General features: G+C 48.4%; 1 protein-coding gene, 1 non-coding gene and 1 pseudogene across 6 annotated transcripts in view; 1 reads left to right on the top strand and 2 right to left on the bottom strand.

The window, feature by feature from the left end:
- Positions 1–305: 305 nt before the first annotated feature.
- Positions 306–16,807, bottom strand: LOC105481336 (large ribosomal subunit protein eL19-like; annotated as a pseudogene).
- LOC112426563 (U7 small nuclear RNA) lies at positions 10,686–10,748 on the top strand. Its single transcript, XR_003017951.1, has one exon. It is a non-coding gene; the product is annotated as a U7 small nuclear RNA (small nuclear RNA).
- Positions 16,808–17,679: 872 nt separating the features above from the next.
- LOC105481209 (PNKD metallo-beta-lactamase domain containing) overlaps positions 17,680–20,389 on the bottom strand; it is an 80,581-nt gene continuing 77,871 nt past the window's right edge. For all 5 annotated transcript variants that reach the window (XM_071073363.1, XM_011740602.2, XM_011740604.3 and 2 more), the window contains 2 exons: positions 19,901–20,016; positions 17,680–19,663 (listed from right to left, as the gene is read on the bottom strand). In XM_071073363.1, the coding sequence (XP_070929464.1) occupies positions 19,490–19,663; positions 19,901–20,016 (290 nt within the window). In that variant the 3' untranslated portion in view covers positions 17,680–19,489. The remainder of the gene's footprint in view (positions 19,664–19,900; positions 20,017–20,389) is intronic.

The raw sequence follows: 20,389 nt of genomic DNA, 5'->3' as shown, positions 1-20,389 counted from the left end.
TCACTTTGGGAGGCCGAGGCGGGTGGATCACAAGATCAGGAGATCGAGACCATCCTGGCTAACACGGTGAAAGTCTGTCGCTACTAAAAATACAAAAAAAATTAGCTGGGCCTGGTGGCCGGTGCCTGTAGTCCGCTACTTGGGAGGCTGAGGCAGAAGAATGGCGTGAACCTGGGAGGCGGAGCTTGCAGTGAGCCGCGATCACACCACTACACTCCAGCCTGGGCCACAGAGCAAGACTCCGTCTCAAAAAAAAAAAAAAAGAAAGATCAAAGACTTTAAGACTTTCACTGTTACTTCTACTGTTATCTACTACAAACTTCAAAGAGGAACCAGGAGTACGGGAGGAACATGAAAGTGGACAAGCACCACAGGGAGGGGTTTAGGCCTCTGGATGACTGCAGGCAGGCCTGGATCATATCCAGCCTCCCACAAGAAGCTGGTGGAGCAGAGTGTTCCCTGACTCCTCCAGGGAAAGGAGACTCCCTTTTGCAGTCAGATAAGTAATGGGCGTCTTCCCAGACACTGGCATTACCACATGACCAAGGAGCCCTCAAGCGGACCTTATGTGGGCGTGACAGAGGGCTCACCTCTTGCCTTCTAGGTCACTTCTCACAATGTCCCTTCAGCACCTGACCCTATACCTGCCAGTTATTCCTAGGTTTTATTAGTAATGCAACAAAGAGTAATATTAAAAGCTAATGATTAGCCGGGCGCGGTGGCTCAAGCCTGTAATCCCAGCACTTTGGGAGGCCGAGGCAGGCGGATCACGAGGTCAGGAGATCGAGACCATCCTGGCTAACACGGTGAAACCCCGTCTCTACTAAAAATACAAAAAGAAATTAGCCGGGCGTGGTGGCGGGCGCCTGTAGTCCCAGCTACTCCGGAGGCTGAGGCAGGAGAATGGCGTGAACCCGGGAGGCGGAGCTTGCAGTGAGCCGAGATCGCGCCACTGCATTCCAGTCTGGGCGACAGAGCTAGACTCCGTCTCAAAAAAAAAAAAAAAAAAAAAAAAAAAAAGCTAATGATTAATAATGTTTATAATAATGATTGATAATTATCCATGATCATCTCTATATCTAATTTGTATTCTGACTATTCTTATTCTAACTATTTTCTTTTTTTTTTTTCTTTTCTTTTTTTTTTTTTTTGAGACGGAGTCTCGCTGTGTCTCCCAGGCTGGAGTGCAGTGGCTGATCTTGGCTCACTGCAAGCTCCGCCTCCCGGGTTCACGCCATTCTCCCGCCTCAGCCTCCCAAGTAGCTGAGACTACAGGCGCCCGCCACCACGCCCGGCTAGTTTTTTGTATTTTTAGTAGAGACGGGGTTTCACCATGTTAGCCAGGATAGTCTCGATCTCCTGACCTCGTGATCCACCCGCCTCGGCCTCCCAAAGTGCTGGGATTACAGGCTTGAGCCACCGTGCCCGGCCACTATTTTCTTTATTATACTGAAAGAGTCTGTGCCTTGAGTCTCTTGCCTCAGCACCTGGGTAATCCTCCACCCACAATTCCTTGGTCTTAGACCTGCGGGCCTCAGCCTGGTCAGCCAGGAGTTTCTTGCAGGCCTTGTCTGCCTTCAGCTTGTGGATGTGTTCCAGGAGAATCCGCTTGTGTTTGAACACATTCCCCTTCACCTTCAGGTACAGGCTGTGATACATGTGGCGACCAATCTTCTTAGATTCACGGTATCTTCTGAGTAGCCAGCAGAATCCTCATTCTCCTTATCCACGTGACCTCTGGCATTCGGACTTTGGTTGTGCCCTCCCGCTTACCTATGCCCGTGTGCCTGCCCTTCCGGCCCGCCAAGGTGTTTTTCCGACATGGAGCCCGGGAACGGACCATCACAGGCTTGCGGATGATCAGCCCATCTTTGATTAGCTTTTGGATCTGCTGATGGGAGCTGGCATTGGCGATCTCACTGGTCTCATTGGGGTCCAACCAGACCTTCTTCTTGCCACAGCGGAGGACACTAGAAGCGAACCTCTTCTAAAGCCTGAGCGTGCTTATGGCTGTGGCTGCAGCAGCGAAAGGAAAGAGCTGTGTTCTTTCGGGTTCTTAAAATGTTCAAAATTGGCATATTAGAGTGCTTAAAAGATATGTCTGCAGATTCGAGTTTAAATTAGGTCACTGAATAATTGATTTAGAATTTTAAAGTTTCTTATTGAGATTGCAAGTAGAACCAGAACATTAAAAAAATAATGAAATAAAGCCAGGTGCAGTGGTTCACGCCTGTAATCCCAGCACTTTGGGAGGCCGAGGCGGGCAGATCACAGGGCCAGGAGATCAAGACCATCCTGGCTAACATGGTGAAACCCTGTCTCTACTAAAAATACAAAAAATTAGCCAGACGTGGTGGCGGGCGCCTGTAGTCTCAGCTACTGGAGAGGCTGAGGCAGGAGAATGGCGTGAACCCGGGAGGTGGAGCTTGCACTGAGGCGAAATTGAGCCACTGCACTCCAGCCTCGGTGACAGAGTGAGACTCCATCTCAAAAAAAAAAAAAAAAAGAAATTAAGATTTACTGTATTTATATGTTTACTTTTATTAGTTTGCAGTAAGGGTATTAAGGAGGCTGGTTTATCAATCAATCGCTTTAAAAAAAGAAATAGAATATATTGGATGAACAACTGCAGTATAAGCTGCCTAAAGCAGTTTTAATTTTGAAAAGAAGACCAACCAATTATTAATTAAAGCCCCCTTGGCTGGGTGCAGGGGCTTACACCTGTAATCCCAGCACTTTGGGAGGCCGAGGTGGGTGGATCATTTGAAGCCAGGAGTTGAAGACCAGCCTGGGCAACATAGTCAGACCCTGTTTCTAAAAAATGTTAACATTCACTAGGTTTATGATGATAATTATATGACTGGTAAGTTGAACTTAAAAGTTTTAAAAATACTTATGTTTTAAAATTTATATTTTTTCTATTCAACATAGTATTGGAAGTTCTGGCCAAAGCAATCAGTCAAGAGAAAGAAAAAAAGGGCATTCAAATAAGAAGAGAGGAAGTCAAACTATCCCTGTTTGAAGATGACGTGATCTTATATCTAGAAAACCCCATCATCTCAGCCCAAAAGCTTCTTAAGCTGATTAGCAACTTCAGCAAAGTCTCAGGATACAAAATCAATGTGCAAAAATTGCTAGCATTCCTATATATCAACAACAGGCAAGCAGAGAGCCAATTCATGAACGAACTCCCATTCACTATTGCCACAAAAAGAATAAACCACCTAGGAATAGAGCTAACAAGGGAAGTGAAAGATCTCTGCAGGGAGAACTACAAACCGGTGTGCAGAGAACTCAGAGATGACATAAACAAATGGAAAAACATTCCATGCTCATGGATAGGAAGAATCAATATTGTAAAATGGCCATGCTAGTCAAAGCAATTTATAGATTCAATGCTATCCCCGTTAAACTACAATTGTCATTCTTCATAGAACTAGAAAAAACTATGTTAAAATTCATACAGAATGAAAAAAGAGCCCAAATAACTAAGGCAATCCCAAGCAAAAAGAATAAAGCTGCATGCATCACGCTACCTGACTTCAAATTACACTACAGGGCCACAGTAACCAAACAGCATGGTACCAGTAAAAGAACAGACACATAACTTTCTAACAGGTCTGGAAGCTCTGCGTTTATCTTGGGATCTCAAGAGCAGAGGATCACCCAATTCACAGGTGTTAGAGGATGCAAACCCATGGCTGGGCTCGGCTTTAAAAGTCTTATCTGAAATTCCTTGTGAAACAGAGTTTCATTAAAGCCAATCCAAAAGTCCTATGTAAGTAAAAATAACCATTCTTGCTGCACTTTATGCAGATAATCAGGCCAAGTATAAGATTATAGGATATAATAAATTCCTCTTCAAAGGTTTTAGCCTGTAAATTGTTAAGTACAATGAGTTCTGAGATCCTCTTCAAAGAACCAATGTATCATTATGTTCAGCTCTACTGTTCTTTGTTCTTCATTTTAAAGTTTCTCATTCTTTACATCTCCTTGCCCCTAGTTATAGTAAACAACCCCCTCCTAGCCTCTATCACCTGCTATGACCTTAGTCACCCTTGGCCACCTGCTCTGGTTTTAGTCATCCTGAGTCACCTGTTCTGTAACCATCCTTCCTGCCAAACTACCTATCCTGCCACTCCGGCTCATACCCCTACTCTCTTTAAAATAGCCAATCGGAATTAGCTTAGACTGTGTGGTCCAACCCTAGCCAATAGGGGAAAGACACAGCACTAGGGACTAGCTGTGTTAGGATAAGAACCCCTTCCCCTCCCTTGTTCAGGTCTGCTCTTGCCATTGCTCCATCTGTGAGACACACCCTTCTATAGAAGTAAAATTGCTTTGCTGAGAACATTAAATTTATGGCCAGTGCAGTTTCTTTTTTTGTTATTCGTTTTTGAGATGGAGTCTTGCTCTGTTGCCCAGGCTGGAGTGCAGTGGTGTGATCTCAGCTCAGTGCAAACTCCGCCTCCCTGCTTCACTCCATTCTCCTGCCTCAGCCTCCCGAGTAGCTGGGACTACAGGTGCCTGCCACCACACCTGGCTAATTTTTTGTGGTTTTAGTAGAGATGGGGTTTCACCGTGTTAGCCAGGATGGCCTTGATCTCCTGACCTCGTGATCCACCCACCTTGGCCTCCCAAATTGCTGCGATTACAGGTGTGAGCCACTGAGCCCGGCCTTGAGTGCTCTTTCTTTTGCAGCACTGAAAATTTATTTCTTTTTCTTTTTTTTTTTTTTTTTTTGAGATGGAGTCTCGCTCTGTCGCCCCAGGCTGGAGTGCAGTGGCGCTATCTCGGCTCACTGCAAGCTCCGCCTCCCGGGTTTACGCCATTCTCCTGCCTCAGCCTCCCGAGTAGCTGGGACTACAGGCGCCCGCCACCTCGCCCAGCTAATTTTTTTGTATTTTAGTAGAGACGGGGTTTCATTGTGTTAGCCAGGATGGTCTCGATCTCCTGACCTCGCGATCCGCCCGTCTCGGCCTCCCAAAGTGCTGGGATTACAGGCTTGAGCCACCGTGCCCGGCCTGAAAATTTATTTCTAACAGGACTAAAGTTTATTCATAATTAGTGCTTGCCAAAAATGAGGACGGAAGAGAAAAATTTTGATCCAAAGCTTATCATACGTTTGTCATTAAATCCTAGTTTCATTCATTGTTTTTAAGCTTTTTGCCTACATTTTAGAATCACCCTGCTTATTCCTGTGAATCATGAGGTGATCTTCCACAGCTTGGGGAAAAAAAAAAAAAAAGGGGATGGGTAAGGTAAAAAGGTGAATCAATATGCTAGCTCTGGGCAATTATCTTTCAGATTTTGCCAGGTAAAGAAAGTGAGTAAGGTGCTCATAACCTGGAGGTTTCTTTGCTTGGGAAAATAAAGCCAAGGAACTTCATAGACCCTCAAAGGGGAATTGCATATCTTGGCAAGTAAAATTTCTTTTTTTGAGACAGAGTTTTGCTCTTGTTGCCCAGGCTGGAGGACAATGGAACAATCTTGGCTCACTGCAACCTCTGCCTCCCCGGGTTCAAGCAATTCTCCTGCCTCAGCCTTCTGAATAGCTGGGATTACAGGCATACGCCACCATACCTCATTAAGTTTTTGTATTTTTGGTAGAGACGGAGTTTCTCCATGTTGGTCAGGCTAGTCTTGAACTCCCAACCTTAGGTGATCTGCTTGCCTTGGCCTCCCGAAGTGCTGGGATTACGAGCCTGAGCCACCACGCCCAGCTGGCAAGTAAAATTTTAGATGGAAATTATCTGCCACACCACACTTGTGGGAATTGCTGTCTTCACTCTACTATTTATAATAATGTTATACACAGTAGCACCTTCTCACTAAAATATTGAACAGTTTGCATTGCTGTTGTATTTTGCTTAATTATTATCCTTATAACCGGGATAACAGTTACTGACAAAAAGGAAGCATATAAGTTTTACTATCACAAAGTCAGCTAGGATTTTTTCGGGGGAGGGGGGCGGAGAAGGAGTCTCGCTCTGTCACCCAGGCTGGAGTGCAATGGCGCAATCTTGGCTCACTACAAGCTCCACCTTCTGGGTTCAGGCCATTCTCCTGCCTCAGCCTCCAAGTAGCTGGGGCCACAGGCGCCTGCCACCGCACCCGGCTAATTTTTTGTATTTGTTTAGTAGAGACGGGGTTTAACCGTGTTAGCCAGGATGGTCTCGATCTCCTGACTTCGTGATCTGCCCGCCTCGGCCTCCCAAAGTGCTGGGATTACAGAGGTGATTACAGCCTGCATATTGAAAAGGCTATGGTGGGAGGGGTTGCTTTTTCCGCAGGTTTCGTGAACGACATGCCTGGTCGATCCAATCCCCTGAGCCCTATGCAAATCAGACATCACCTCCTCCAGCCTCTGCATATATAGCTGGCTGGTGTCCACCACACTTGGGAACCTCCTCTTTCGGCTTTGGAGAGCCTTCCTCTCTCTGTCTCTGAAGAGGGGAGCTTCTTCCTTCTGTCTTCCCCCTTCCTTCTTGCCCCTTCTTGCCTATTAAATGTTCCACTCCTTAAAACCAATAATAATAATAAAAAAGAACAGACACATAAAAATGGAACAGAATAGAGAACCCAGAAATAAGACCACACACTTATAACTGTCTGATCTTTGACAAAACCTGACAAAAACAAGCAATGGGGAAAGGATTGCTTATTCAATAAGCTGGGAGTACTGGCTAGCCATATGCAGAAAATTTAAACTAGACCACTTCCTTACACCATATACAAAAATTAACTCAAGATGGATTAAAGGCTTAAATGTAAAACCTAAAACCATAAAATTCCTGGAAGACGACCTAGGAAATACCATTCCGGACATAGGCACGGGCAAATATTTCATGATGAATACGCCAAAAGCAATTGCACCAAAAACAAAAATTGGCAAATGGGATCTAATTAAGACTAAAGAGCTTCTGCACGGCAAAAGAAACTACCAACAGAGTAAAAAGACAACCTACAGAATGGGAGAAAACTCTTGCAAACTATGCATCTGACGAAGGTCTAATATCCAGTATCTATAAGGAACTTAAAGAAATGTATAAGAAGGCCGAGCACGGTGGCTCAAGCCTGTAATCCCAGCACTTTGGGAGGCTGAGACAGGCGGATCATGAGGTCAGGAGATCGAGACCATCCTGGCTAACACAGTGAAACCCTGTCTCTACTAAAAAATACAAAAAACTAGCCAGGCGAGGTGGCGGGCGCCTGTAGTCCCAGCTACTCAGGAGGCTGAGGCAGGAGAATGGTGTGAACCCGGGAGGCGGAGCTTGCAGTGAGCCGAGATCCGGCCACTGCACTCCAGCCTGGGCAACAGAGCGAGACTCTGTCTAAAAAAAAAAAAAAAAAAGTATAAGAAAAAACCAACCCCATTAAAAAGTAGGCAAAGGACGACCGGGTGTGGTGGCTCGGGTCTGTAATCCTAGCACTTTGGGAGGCCAAGGTGGGCGGATCACCTGAGGTCAGGAGTTCCAGACCAGCCTGGCCAGCATGGTGAAACCCCGTCTCTACTAAAAATACAAAAATTAGTCGGGCATGGTGGTGGGTGCCTGTAATCCCAGCTACTTGGGAGGCTGAGGCAGGAGAATTGCTTGAACTCTGGAGGTGGAGGTTGCAGTGAGCCGAGATTGCACTACTGCACTCCAGCCTGGGCGACAGAGCGAGACTCCGTCTCGAGGAAAAAAAAAAGTGGGCAAAGGACATGAAAAGACACTTCTTGAAAGAAGACATAGGCTGGGCACAGTGGCTCATGCCTGTAATCCCAACACTTTGGGATACCGAGGTGAGCAGATCACGAGGTCAAGAGATCGAAACCATTCTGGCCAACATGGTGAAACTCTGTCTACTCAAAATACAAAAATTAGCTGGATGTGGTGGCACCCTCTTGTAGTCCCAGCTACTTGGGAGGCTGAGGCAGGAGAATCACTTGAACCCAGGAGGCGGAGGTTGCAGTGAGCTGAGATCGTGCCACTGCACTCCAGCCTGGCAACAGAGCAAGTCTCCATCTCAAAAAAAAAAAAAAAAAAAGAAGAAGACATACATGTGAGCAACAAACACATGAACAAAAGCTCAATATCACTCATCATTAGAGAAATGCAAATCAAAACCACAATGAGATACCGTCTCATACCAGTCAGAATGGCTGTTATTAAAAAGTAAAAAAATAACAGATGCTGGAAAGGTTGTAGAGAAAAAGGAACGCTTATATATTGTTGGTGGGAGTATAAATTTGTTCAACCAATGTGGAAGACAGTGTGGTGATTCCTCAAAGACCTAAAGACAGAACTACCATTCAACCCAGCAATCCCATTACTGGTTATATACGCAAAGGAATATAAATTGTTCTATTAAGGTGATATGGCGTGGCTTTGTGCCCCCATCCAAATTTCATCTTTTTTTTTTTTTTTTTTTTTGAGACGGAATCTCACTCTGTTGCCCAGGCTGGAGTACAGTGGTGTGATCTTGGCCCACTTCAACCTCTGCCTCCTGGGTTTAAGAGATTCTCTTGCCCCAGTCTCCTGAGTAGCTGGGATTACAGGCGCTCACCACCGTGCCTTGCTAAGTTTTGTATTTTTAGTAGAGATGGGGTTTCACCATATTGGCCAGGCTGGTCTCGAACTCCTGACCTCAGGTGATCTGCCCGCCTTGGCCTCCCAAAGTGCTGGGATTACAGGCGTGAGCCGCTGCACCTGGCCCCAAATTTCATGTTGAATTGTAATCACCAGATGTTGAGGGAGAAACCTGCTGGGAAGTGATTGGATTATGGAGGCAGTTTCCCCCATCCTGTTCTTATGATAGTGAGTGAGTTCTCACGAGATCTGATGGTTTTATAAGGAGCTCTTCCCCCTTAGCTTTGTTCAGTCTGTCTTGCCTACTGCTGTGTAAGATGTACCTCTTTCCCTTCCACCATGATTGTAAGTTTGCTGAGGCCTCCCCAGCCATGCAGAACTGTGAATCAATTAAACCCTCTTTTCTTTATAAATTACCCAGTCTGGGGTATGACTTTATAGCAGTGTGAAAACAGACTAATACATATAAAGATACATGGACGTGTATGTTCATTGCAGCATTATTCACAATAGCAAAGACATGGAATCAACCTAAATGCCCATCAATGATAGACTGGATAAAGAAAATATGGTACATATACACCATGGAATACTATGCAGCCATGAAAAATGAGATCATATTCTTTGCAGGGACATGGGTGGAGCCAGAGGCTATTATCCTCAGCAAACTAACGCAGGAACGGAAAACCAAATACTGCATGTTCTTACTTATAAGTGGGAGATAAGGCCAGGCGCAGTGGCTCACGCCTGTAATCCCAGCACGTTGGGAGGCCGAGGTGGGCAGATCACGAGGTCAGGAGATCGAGACCATCCTGGTCAACACAGTGAAACCCCCGTCTCTACTAAAAATACAAAAAATTAGCCGGGCATGGTGGCAGGTGCCTGTAGTCCCAGCTACTTGGGAGGCTGAGGCAGGAGAATGGCATGAACCCGGGAGATGGAAGTGGCAGTGAGCCGAGATTGCGCCACTGCACTCCAGCCTGGGCGACAGGTGAGACTCCGTCTCAAATAAATAAATAAATAATAAATAAATAAATAAGTGGGAGCTAAATAATGAGAACACATGGATGCATAGAGGTGAACACACACTGGGGCCTATTGGAGGGTGGAGGGTGGGAGGAGGGAGAGGATCAGGAAAAATAACTAACGTGTAGTAGGCTTAATACCTCAGTGATGAAATAATTTGTACAACAAATGTCCATGACACACGTTTACCTGTGTAACAAACCTGCACATCCTGCACATGTACCCCTGAACTTAAAAGGTAAAAAGGACAGACGTGGTGGCTCACGCCTGTAATCCCAGCATTTTGGGAGGCCAAGGCAGGCGGATCACGAGGTCAGGAGTTCAAGACCAGCCTGGTCAACTTACTGAAACCCTGTCTGTACTAAAAATACAAAAAATTAGCTGGGCCTGGTGGTGGGCACCTGTAATCCTAGCTACTTGGGAGGCTGAGGCAGGAGAATCACTTGAGCCCGGGAGGTGGAGGTTGCAGCGAGCCAAGATCACGCCAGTGCACACCAGCCCAGGCCACAGTGTGAGACTCCATCTTAAAAAAAAAAAGTAAAAAAAAAAAAAAAAATCGGTTAAAATAAAATAAAATAAAATTTGTATATTAAGAATTGAGAAAAAAATTGAATATTCATTTTTAAAAGCCAAAGTCAATTCTAAATAACCTTTCCTCTACACATAAGCTACCATCAGTGGCATCAAGAAAACTTATGTGGCCAGGCACGGTGGCTCATGCCTGTAATCCTAGCACTTTAGGAGGCTGAGGCAGGAGGATTCCTTGAGCCCAGGAGTTCAAGACCAGCCTGGGATACAAAGTAAGACTCCATCTCTACAAAAAATCAAATAATTAGCTGGGTGTGGTGTCACGTGCCTGTAGTCTTACTTACTTGGGAGGCTGAGATGAGAGGACTGTTTGAGCCTGGGAGGTTGAGGCTGTAGTGAGCTATAATCGAGCCACTGCACTCCAGCCTGGGTGACAGAGTGAGACTCTGTCTCAAAAAACAAAAACAAAAAACAAAAAACAAAAACAAAAACAAAAAACCCAAGAAAACTCATAGCTGCTTTGGAAAGCAGTTTGGAAGTTCCCCAAAAAGCTAAATGTAGTGTTACAGCTCTTTTAGAATTTGTCTAGTGGGGCTTTTGGTTTTTGCTGGAAAGTCCCCTAAGTAAAAAAGCAAAATAAAACATAACAAAAAACAAAAAGCTAAATATGGAGTTACTATGTCTTAGCAATTCCACTCCTAGGTATATACCCAAAAGAATTGAAAACGGGGCTAGGGGAAGGATAGCATTAGGAGAAATACCTAATGTAGATGACGAGTTGATGGGTGCAGCAAACCACCATGGTACGTGTATACCTATGTAACAAACCTGCACATTCTGCACATGTATCCCAGAACTGAAAGTATATAAAAAAAAGAGGCCAGGCGCGGTGGCTCACGCCTGTAATCCCAGCACTTTGGGAGGCCGAGACGGGCGGATCACGAGGTCAGGAGATCAAGACCATCCTGGTGAACACAGTGAAATCCCATCTCTACTAAAAATAAAAAAAAATTAGCCGGGCGTGGTGGTGGGCACCTGTAGTCTCAGCTTCTAGGGAGGCTGAGGCAGGAGAATGGCGTGAACCCGGAAGGCAGCGGAGCTTGCAGTGAGCCGAGATCGCGCCACTGCACTCCAGCCTGGGCAACAGAGCAAGACTCCGTCTCAAAAAAAAAAAAAAAAAAGAAATGAAAACACATGTCTACACAAAAACTTCTGCGTTAATGTTCATAGCATTGTTCATAATAGACAAAAAATGGAAACAACCCAATTGTCCAACAGCTGCCAAATGGATAAACAAAATGTGGAATATTCACACTCTGGAATATTATCGTGGTTGGGGGCGGTGGCTCATGCCTGCATTTGAGAGGCTGAGGCAGGCAAATCTCTTGAGCCCAAAAGTTCGAGAACAGCCTGGGGAACATGATGAAACCCCATCTCTACAAAAAATACAACAATTAGCTAGGTGTGGTGGCATGCACCTGTAATGCCAGCTACTTGGGAGGCTGAGGGGGGAGATTTGTTTCAATCCAAAGGTGGAAGTTGAAGTGAGCCAAGCCACTGCACTCCAGCCTGGGTAACAGAGTGAGAACCTGACGCGCAAAAAAAAAAAAAAAAAGAAAATAATATTATCCAGCTATACAACGAGGTACTGACACGTATCCAACATGGATGAACCTTAAAAACATGTTGAGCAAAGGAAGCCAGTCACAAAAGACCACAGAATGTATGACTTCATTATGTGAAATGTCCAAAATATGCTAAGCTACAGAGACAGAAAGTAGATTAGTGGATGCATAGTGTTGGTATAGGGTGGAGTGGTGAAGGCAGGGAGTGATATTAAATGGGCATGTGGTTTCTTTTTGGGATGATGAAATGTTCTAAAATTATATTGTGGTGATGGTCGCAAAGCTGTATATACTAAAAACCACGAATTGTACTTTTTTTGAGATGGAGTCTTGCTCTTTTGCCCAGGCTGGAGTGCAGTGGCACGATCTTGGCTCACTGCAACCTCTGCCTTCCAGGTTCAACGATTCTCTTGCCTCAGCCTCCCGAGTAGCTGGGATCACAGGCATGCACCATCATAGCTGGCTAATTTTTGTACTTTTAGTAGAGATGGGGTTTTGCCATGTTGTCCAAGCTAGTCTTGAACTCTTTATTTATTTTTTTTTTTTTGAGACGGAGTCTCACTCAGTCGCCTTAGCTGGAGGGCTGGAGTGCAGTGGTGCGATCTTGGCTCACTGCAACCTCTGCCTCCTGGGTTCAGGCAATTCTCCTGCCTCAGCCTCTGAGTAGCTGGGACTATAGGCATGTGCCACCATGGCCAGCTAATTTTTGTATTTTTAGTAGAGACAGGGTTTCACCATATTGGTCAGGCTGGTCTTGAACTTATGACCTTGTGATCCGCCCGCCTCGGCCTTCCAAAGTGTTGGGATTACAGGCATGAGCCATCGTGCCCAGCCTGAATTGTACATTTTAATGGGTGAATTTTGTGTTATGTGAATTATATCTCAATAAAGCAGTTTGTAAAACATGCAGAGGCACGATCATAGCTCACTGTAGCCTTGACCTCCGGGCCTGAAGCAATCCTCCCGCCTGTCTCCCAAGTATCTGAGAATACATGCTTGTACCACCATGCCAGACCCTCACTGCTCCTTGGTTAGGTCCCCCGCTAGCTGCTTGAGGCTCCTGCCTGCCTGTCCTCAAAGCCTCCCCACCTCGTGGGAACTCATGTTCTCAACTCTCTTCGCACACCCCTCTGCCACCAATTCCATCCTCTCGGTGCTGGCTGTCTTCTGCCAGTGGCTAGGGGTGAAACAGTTTGGCAAAGTAGATTGCAGGACTAATGGGGAGTTTATTGTCTGCTTTTTAACTCTTGGCAAGAGATCTATTTAGAAATGGTGTTGGCCTGGCACAGTGGCTCAAGCCTGTAATCACAACATTTTGGGAGGCTGAGGCAGGAGGATCGTTTGAGCCCAGGAGTTGGAGACCAGCCTGAGCACACAGCAAGACCCTGTCTCTACAGAAAATTTTTAAAAATTATCTGGGCTGGGTGCGGTGCCTCACACCTGTAATCTCAGCACTTTGGGAGGCTGAGGTGGGTGGATCATTTGAGGTCAGGAGTTTGAGACTAGCCTGGCCAATATGGTGAAACCCCATCTCCACTAAAAATACAAAACTTAGCCAGGAGCAGTAGCAGGTGCCTGTAATTCCAGCTACTTGGGAGGCTGAGGCATGAGAATCGCTTGAACTCAGGAGGCAGAGGTTGCAGTGAGCTGAGATCTGGCCACTGAGCTCCAGCCTGGGTGACAGAGTGAGACTCAGTCTCAGTAAATACATACATAAATTAAAATTTAAAAATTATCTGGGCATGGTGGCATGTGCCTATAGTCCCAGGTACTCAGTGGCTGAAGTGGAAGGATCTCTTGAGCCCAGTAGTTCAAGGCTGCAGTGAGCAGTGATTGCGTTACTGCACTCCAGCCTGGACGGAGGGAGACCCCGTCTCTAAAAGTAAAAAAGCATTGTAATGCGCTTTAGGCCAGTGTAGGAACACTCTGGAGCAGGATGACATACCTGCTGTGTGGCGCGGGGTAGGTTGCCCTCTCTAAGCCTGTGAGGTAGACAGGTGCCTGGCCGCTTGGGTCAGTATCTGCTGAACAACTCCTAACCTGGAGTGGGCTGGCTCTGTGCCAAGCTCTGTAGGTAGTAACTCATTAATCCTCACAATAAGCTTCGAGGCGGGGCGTGGTGGCTCAAGCCTGTAATCACAGCACTTTGGGAGGCCGAGACGGGCAGATCACGAGGTCAGGAGATCGAGACCATCCTGGCTAACACGGTGAAACTCTGTCTCTACTAAAAAAAATACAAAAAACTAGCCAGGCGAGGTGGCAGGTGCCTGTAGTCCCAGCTACTCGGGAGGCTGAGGCAGGAGAATGGTGTGAACCCGGGAAGTGGAGCTTACAGTGAGCTGAGATCCAGCCACTGCACTCCAGCCTGGGCGACAGAGCGAGACTCAGTCTCAAAAAAAAAAATACAATAAGCTTCGAAAGCTCGGTAGGTTTCAATAAGCTCTGTAGTATCACCCCATTTGACAGATGAGAAACCAAGGCACAGAACGGTTAAGTAACTTGCCCAAGTTATTCATGGCAAGTGTGGACTTCAAACCATATGGGCTGCCTCCAGAGTCCATGTTCTTTTTTTTTTTTTCAGATGAAGTCTCACGCTGCTGCCAGGCCGGAGTACAGTGTTGTGATCTCAGCTCACTGCAGCCTCCAACTCCCTGGTTCAAGCGATTCTCCTGCCTCAGCTTCCCAAGTAGCTGGGATTATAGGCATGCACCACCATGCCCAGCTAATTTTTAGTAGAGACAGTGTTTCACCATGTTGGCCAGGATGGTCTCGATCTCCTGACCTTGTGATCCACCCACCTCGGCCTCCCAAAGTGCTGGGATTATAGGTGTGAGCCACTGCGCCTGGCCAAGAGTACATGTTCTTAACCTGTTTATTCAACTGCTCCTGGCAGACTAACCCTAAGTTTATCGATAACAGTAAAAAGAAGGAGAGGCTGCTGTTAACACCTCTGTGCATCTCATTTAGTTCTCTACAAGGAGGCTCAGTGATCCTGAGTCACCCATCCAGTGTTACACACAGCCAATTAGAGCAGAACCTGTGTTTGTATCTTGATCAGTCCAATTTCAAGTGCTCTGTTTCTACCACCTTGTCCAGCATTTGGCCCAAGCCTAGTGTTTACGGACCACTGGTGTTAGGTTCCCACTTTTTTCAAAGGCTCCACCTGTGGGCAGGGCTTTGGAGGAGTAAAACCGCCCCCCGACACACACATGTTCATGCACACACAGGGTTTTCTTTTTTTTTTTTTTCTTTTTTTTTTTGAGACAGAGTCTCGCTCTGTCGCCCGGGCTGGAGTGCAGTGGCCGGATCTCAGCTCACTGCAAGCTCCGCCTCCCGGGTTCACGCCATTCTCCTGCCTCAGCCTCCCGAGTAGCTGGGACTACAGGCGCCCACCACCGCGCCCGGCTAATTTTTTGTATTTTTTAGTAGAGATGGGGTTTCACCGTGTTAGCCAGGATGGTCTCGATCTCCTGACCTCGTGATCCGCCCGTCTCGGCCTCCCAAAGTGCTGGGATTACAGGCTTGAGCCACCGCGCCCGGCCAACACACAGGGTTTTCACATTCGTTTCTTCAACTTCTTCCCTGGACCACCTAAGCCTGGCCAGTTATCCCCCCTCTTTCTCCTTTTCTGCACCTTCTAGCAAAGAGAGCTAGTCTGGGATCCAGGAAAAAAAATTTACAAATGAACTACTTGCTGGTTATTTTTAAAACTACATATTATTCAAGCACCTTTGAGGTCATGTGTCTACCTCCATTTCCTCTCTGTAATTAATCATAGAGCCAGAAACCTGACACATAATTTTTTTTTTTTTTTTGAGATGGAGTTTCACTCTGCCACCAGACTGGAGTGCAATGGTACGGTCTTGGCTCACTGCAACCTCTGCCTCCCAGGTTCGAGCAATTCTCCTGCCTCAGCCTCCTGAGTAGCTGGGATTACAGGCGCGCACCACCATGCCCAGCTAATTTTTGTACTTTTAGTGGAGATGGGGTTTCACCATGTTGGCTAGGCTGGTCTCAAACTCCTGACTTTGTGATCTGCCCACCTCGGACTCCCAAAGTGCTGGGATTACCGGTGTGAGCCACCACGCCCGGCCCCCTTTTTTTTCTTTTTGAGACAGGGTCTCACTCTGTCACCCAGGCTGGAGTGTGCAGTGGTGCCATCTCAGCTCACTGCAACCTCCGCCTCCTGAGTTCAAGCGATTCTCCTGTCTCAGCTTCCTGAGTAGCTGAGACTACAGGTGTGCACCACCACACCCAGCTAATTTTTGTATTTTTAGTAGAGATGGGATTTCCCCACATTGGCCAGACTGGTCTCAGACTCTTGACCTGAAAGTGATCCGACTGCCTCGGCCTCTCGAAGTGTTGGGATTACAGGTGTGAGCCACCACGCCTGACCTCCCCCTCCTCACTTTCAGTCCACCATAGTTCAGCTGGATCTGACACTGGCCTTCTGAGTGTGGTCAAATGAGACCTAGCCTGGCCAGTCAGAGAAGCCCATTCCCCTAACTCCTAGGACTGGTTCAGGGTTGGGCACACGACCCCAGCTGGATCAGTGAAACTCAAGTCTTAGAACTATTGGAGGCTCCACTCGTTTTGGTAAATTCTCCTTTTGGTTTCAGCTACTTTGAGTATTTATCTCTTGCACCTAAAAGGTTCTGCCTCATTGTCCTCTCCATTGGAAGGTGAAGAAACTGAGGTCAGGGAAATGACTTTCTCAAGGTCACTTGGCTACTGAATGACAGAGCTGGAACTGGAGTCCAGGTCTGTAAGGCCAGTGACACCTGCTGTTTGGCAAGAAGCATGTGGTCTGGTTGTTACTGCTCAGTGCCACTCCAGGAGAGGCATGTGCCCATCATTCAGTACAGATGGCCCAGTGGGAGGATGCCCCCAGCCCCAGAGAACCATCAGCAGGTGCCCCTCAAAGCTGGGCATACCCAGAGTGACCTGCATACTCCAGGGCCTGGCCCTGTGGTTTGTTTGCCCAATATAGCGGTGACTCAAACACATCAGAGCACATAGAAACACCTTCTTCAGGAAGGTGAAGACACAGTCCATGGCTCCAACCCCAGTTCAGGTGCAGCCCCAATCCAAGACAGCTGGGCCCAGTGCCAAGGTCGTTGGCCTGGGGTGAAGGGCACCTAAGCGGGGAGGCTGAACTGTGGCCAGGGTGGGACCTCTGTGCCACAAAATGATGTTGTTAAAGCTTAACTAGAGACACCTGCCCAACTAAAGTATGAATCTGCATCCCGGGTCTTTCTTTCCAAAGGCATTAAAGACACATTAGTGCCAAGGCCGTGTCCTTGAAGTCCGATTGATTGCTGTGCTGTGGCCATGTACAGCCACCCTACTTCAGCCAGTGGTACACTTGTGTATCTCAAGCTTTCAGAAACACTGAGATAAGCCAATCGTAAACTCTGAACAAATGCCCATGGGCCTTGGGAGGAACATATTTTAGGCGTAATTTCTCTTTTTTTTAAGTTGTTTTCTTTTTTTTTTTTTTTTTGAGACAGAGTCTCACCCTGTTGCCCAGGCTGGAGTGCAGTGGCGCGATCTCGGCTCACTGCAACCTCCACCTCCTGGGTTCACGTCATTCTCCTGCCTCAGCCTCTTGAGTAGCTAGGATTATAGGCTCCCGCCACCACGCCTGGCTACTTTTTTGTATTTTTAGTAGAGATGGGGTTTCACTATTTTGGCCAGACTGGTCTCTAACTCCTGACCTTGTGATCCGCCCACCTCGGCCTCCCAAAGAGCTGGGATTACAGGCGTGAGCCCCCGCGCCCAGCCTTTGGGCATCATTTCTGATCAAAACTCTTGAAGTGCCTAACTGCAAGTTAGCAGGCCTGGGGCTGAGATGGGAAAACTGCGAGAAAGTTCTCTGCTGTTTTCACTCATGTAGCCACAAAGACAAGCTGTTGGATGATCAAGTCTTGGTTAAATCATTCACTCATTCAACATTTATTGAGCGCCTACTGTGTGCTAGGCACCGTGCTAGGCGCAGAAATACAGAGATGCATAAGATACAGTCCATGCCCTTAAGGATTCACAGTCTAGAAGGGGAGACAAACATGTAAACAAGTAAAATACAGTGTGATAAGTGCCACAGGAGAAGCATTGACAAAGTGCAGAGGTAGCCTGGAGGGGAGGGGCACAGGGGTTGCCTTCCTGGAGGAGGGGGCCTTTGAGGGGATCATGAGAGATGAACAGGTACTTGCCAGGCAGACAAGGCAGGAGGAGCAGGGGAAGGCATTCCAGTCGGAAGAAACAGCGTGAGCGAAGGCACAGAGGCATGAAACTGCATGTCTTGCTTGGTGAGTGGGGAACTCTAACTAGTCTGGTGGTATTGCTAAAGTGCACTAGAGGCTGCGGCTGGAGAGGCGGGCAGAGGCCGGATCATGAGGGGAAACTGAGGGCAGGGGCATCTTGGAGGGTCACCAGAGGTGAGCAGAGCCCGAGAGCAGGCTTTAAAACAGTAAAAGAGGGCTCCTGGCTGACCCAAGGTACACCTGCCTGAGGACCACAGGGTTCCTCGCTGTGGCTCCAAAGGGATCTGGACCTAAGAGTAGAGGAACAGCAGAGCTGGAGGTGGAGTAAGCAGAGTGGCCGGGCCAGGCCTGGGGCCCAGAGCTGCCATGCACTCCCGTGCTCTGCTCACAGCCTTCTGATTTCCAATCTGCACATCAGAGCCCCTCCTCCCAGCTGGGTGGGGGCCAGTGGGAAATCACAAGGGAATGTGGCCGGCAAACCGCAGAGGGCCAGATGAGTGTCAGGTTACAGAATAGATCTTTACTAACTCAAAGAAGAAAACGGCTGCGGATAAAGCAGGAGAGATTAGTTAGATGGAGGAAGGCAGGCAGATGCGCCTAAGAACATGGGCCGAAGTGAGAAAACCACAGCTGCCAAAGAAGACCGTGGCTGTCTCTCCCCTGGCAAGGAGGGGCCCTTTTGACCCAGGGCAGGGGCAGAGGCCAGCGGGCATGACCAGGCCAGATGTACAAGAAGAGTGTGTGACCTGCAAGACTGTGGGGCTCCACACTCCAGACTCCAGTGTCTTCTTAGCTCAATGAGGAGGTTTCCTTGGCAACCAGGACCCTCCTTCTTCCAGGCTGTAGGGAGGCCACTGAGGCAGAGAGTGGCCAGCCAGCCTTCCAGCCCTTCAGTGTTCTTAGGAATGGTTCTGTCTGAAAAATGACTTTGCAGGGATGGGTGGGGCAGGGAGGCTGTGGGAGGAGGGCAGAGTCTCAGGACACCAGAGTCCAGCTGCCCCTCTGAGTGGTGCTTTTGCAAGGCATCACACTTGAGGCCACTGTGAGAGGCTGAGCTTCTTTCCCAACCCTGGATTGGGGAAGGGCAAGATGGACTCCACCTTCGTGGGCCCTCTGCCCTGGGTTCCAGGGCTACAGTGAGATGAGGCCTCCCGACGGAGAAGCTAACAGCAGCCCCCATGTCCTTGTTGCCATCCCAGGAGTAGGGAAGGAGGGGACTCTCCCAGTTGGTAGGGTCTGGAGATGTCCCGAGACCCCTCCTTTCCTCTCGCCATTGATGAGGCAGCCTCGCGCTGTGGGGTTCCCAGCCTCCGACCGGCCCCCTTCTCTTGGCTTCACAGTCTCATCGCCTGGTGCCTCCCCTCCCCTGAGCAGTGTGGGGGATGATGCCCGCTTGGGCGCCGATGGAGGTGGTGGTGTTAGTGATGAGAAGGATGGTGAGGTGTGGGTGGCTGGGCTGGAGGCGCTGGGGGCATCACTTGCTCTTGTGCATGTCCTTCAGCCGGCGGAGCTCTTCCAGCAGCTGGGCCCGGGAGCAGTCATCATCCCCAGTGGGGCCCGGCCCCGGCCCCAGAGCCTCCTGTAGTGCCAGGCAGTGGGTCCTCAGGAATGGGTTGTAGGAGCGCTCCTCTCCCAGGGTAGACGGGCACTGTGGGCGAGGGGAACCAGGTTTGGTGGAGAGAAGCTGGGAAATGGACCCAAGACGGAGAAGCCTGACCCCACCCCTGCCGCATCCTGGAGTTCAGGAGTTCTGACTTGAGGGCCCATGGACCAAACAGGTCAGAGCTTTGGGGAGGTGCTCGCAGGCGTGGGGTCAGCATGGATGGGTTCCCGTTGGGGCTGAGTGCCTGCCCACACAGCTCCTCCTGGACCCCGAGTCCCTCACCGTGCCCTTGCGCTCCAGCCGCTGCCGCTGCACCCACTGCATCTTCCTCTCCCGGGCCAGGTTCTCGGGCTCCACCACGCCTGCAAAGCCCAGGTTCTCCTCCGCATACTCATGACCTACCGACAGCCACGGGGGTGAGACGCAGAGCAGAGAGAGATTGGTGGGATGGTCAGAACAGTCTTCCCTGCCCCAGGTCCAGGCCGATGGGTACCCGACCACCAGGGACAAGGGCAGCACTTCCAGGAAAACCCCAATCTCCAGGAGCTGCTTCTCTAACTGTGGGCACAAGTCAGCCACGGGTGGAAAAGTGGCAATGGTTCCGGGGGAAAAACCACTAGACCTGGAGCTGGCAGGCCTGCATCTGGCCCTGACTCCGCCACTGCCTAGTGTGTGAGCTCAGTCTAGTCATGGCACCTCTCTGAGGCACCATTTTCTCATTTGGCAAGTGGAGAGAACACTGATGCCACCAGACACAGATGTACCTGCTGT

Source organism: Macaca nemestrina, chromosome 11 (assembly GCF_043159975.1).
Source record: "Macaca nemestrina isolate mMacNem1 chromosome 11, mMacNem.hap1, whole genome shotgun sequence".
NCBI classification, from domain to species: domain Eukaryota; kingdom Metazoa; phylum Chordata; class Mammalia; order Primates; family Cercopithecidae; genus Macaca; species Macaca nemestrina.
The sequence above is the reverse complement of the archived record's forward strand: the minus strand, read 5'-3'. Positions and strand labels throughout refer to the sequence as shown.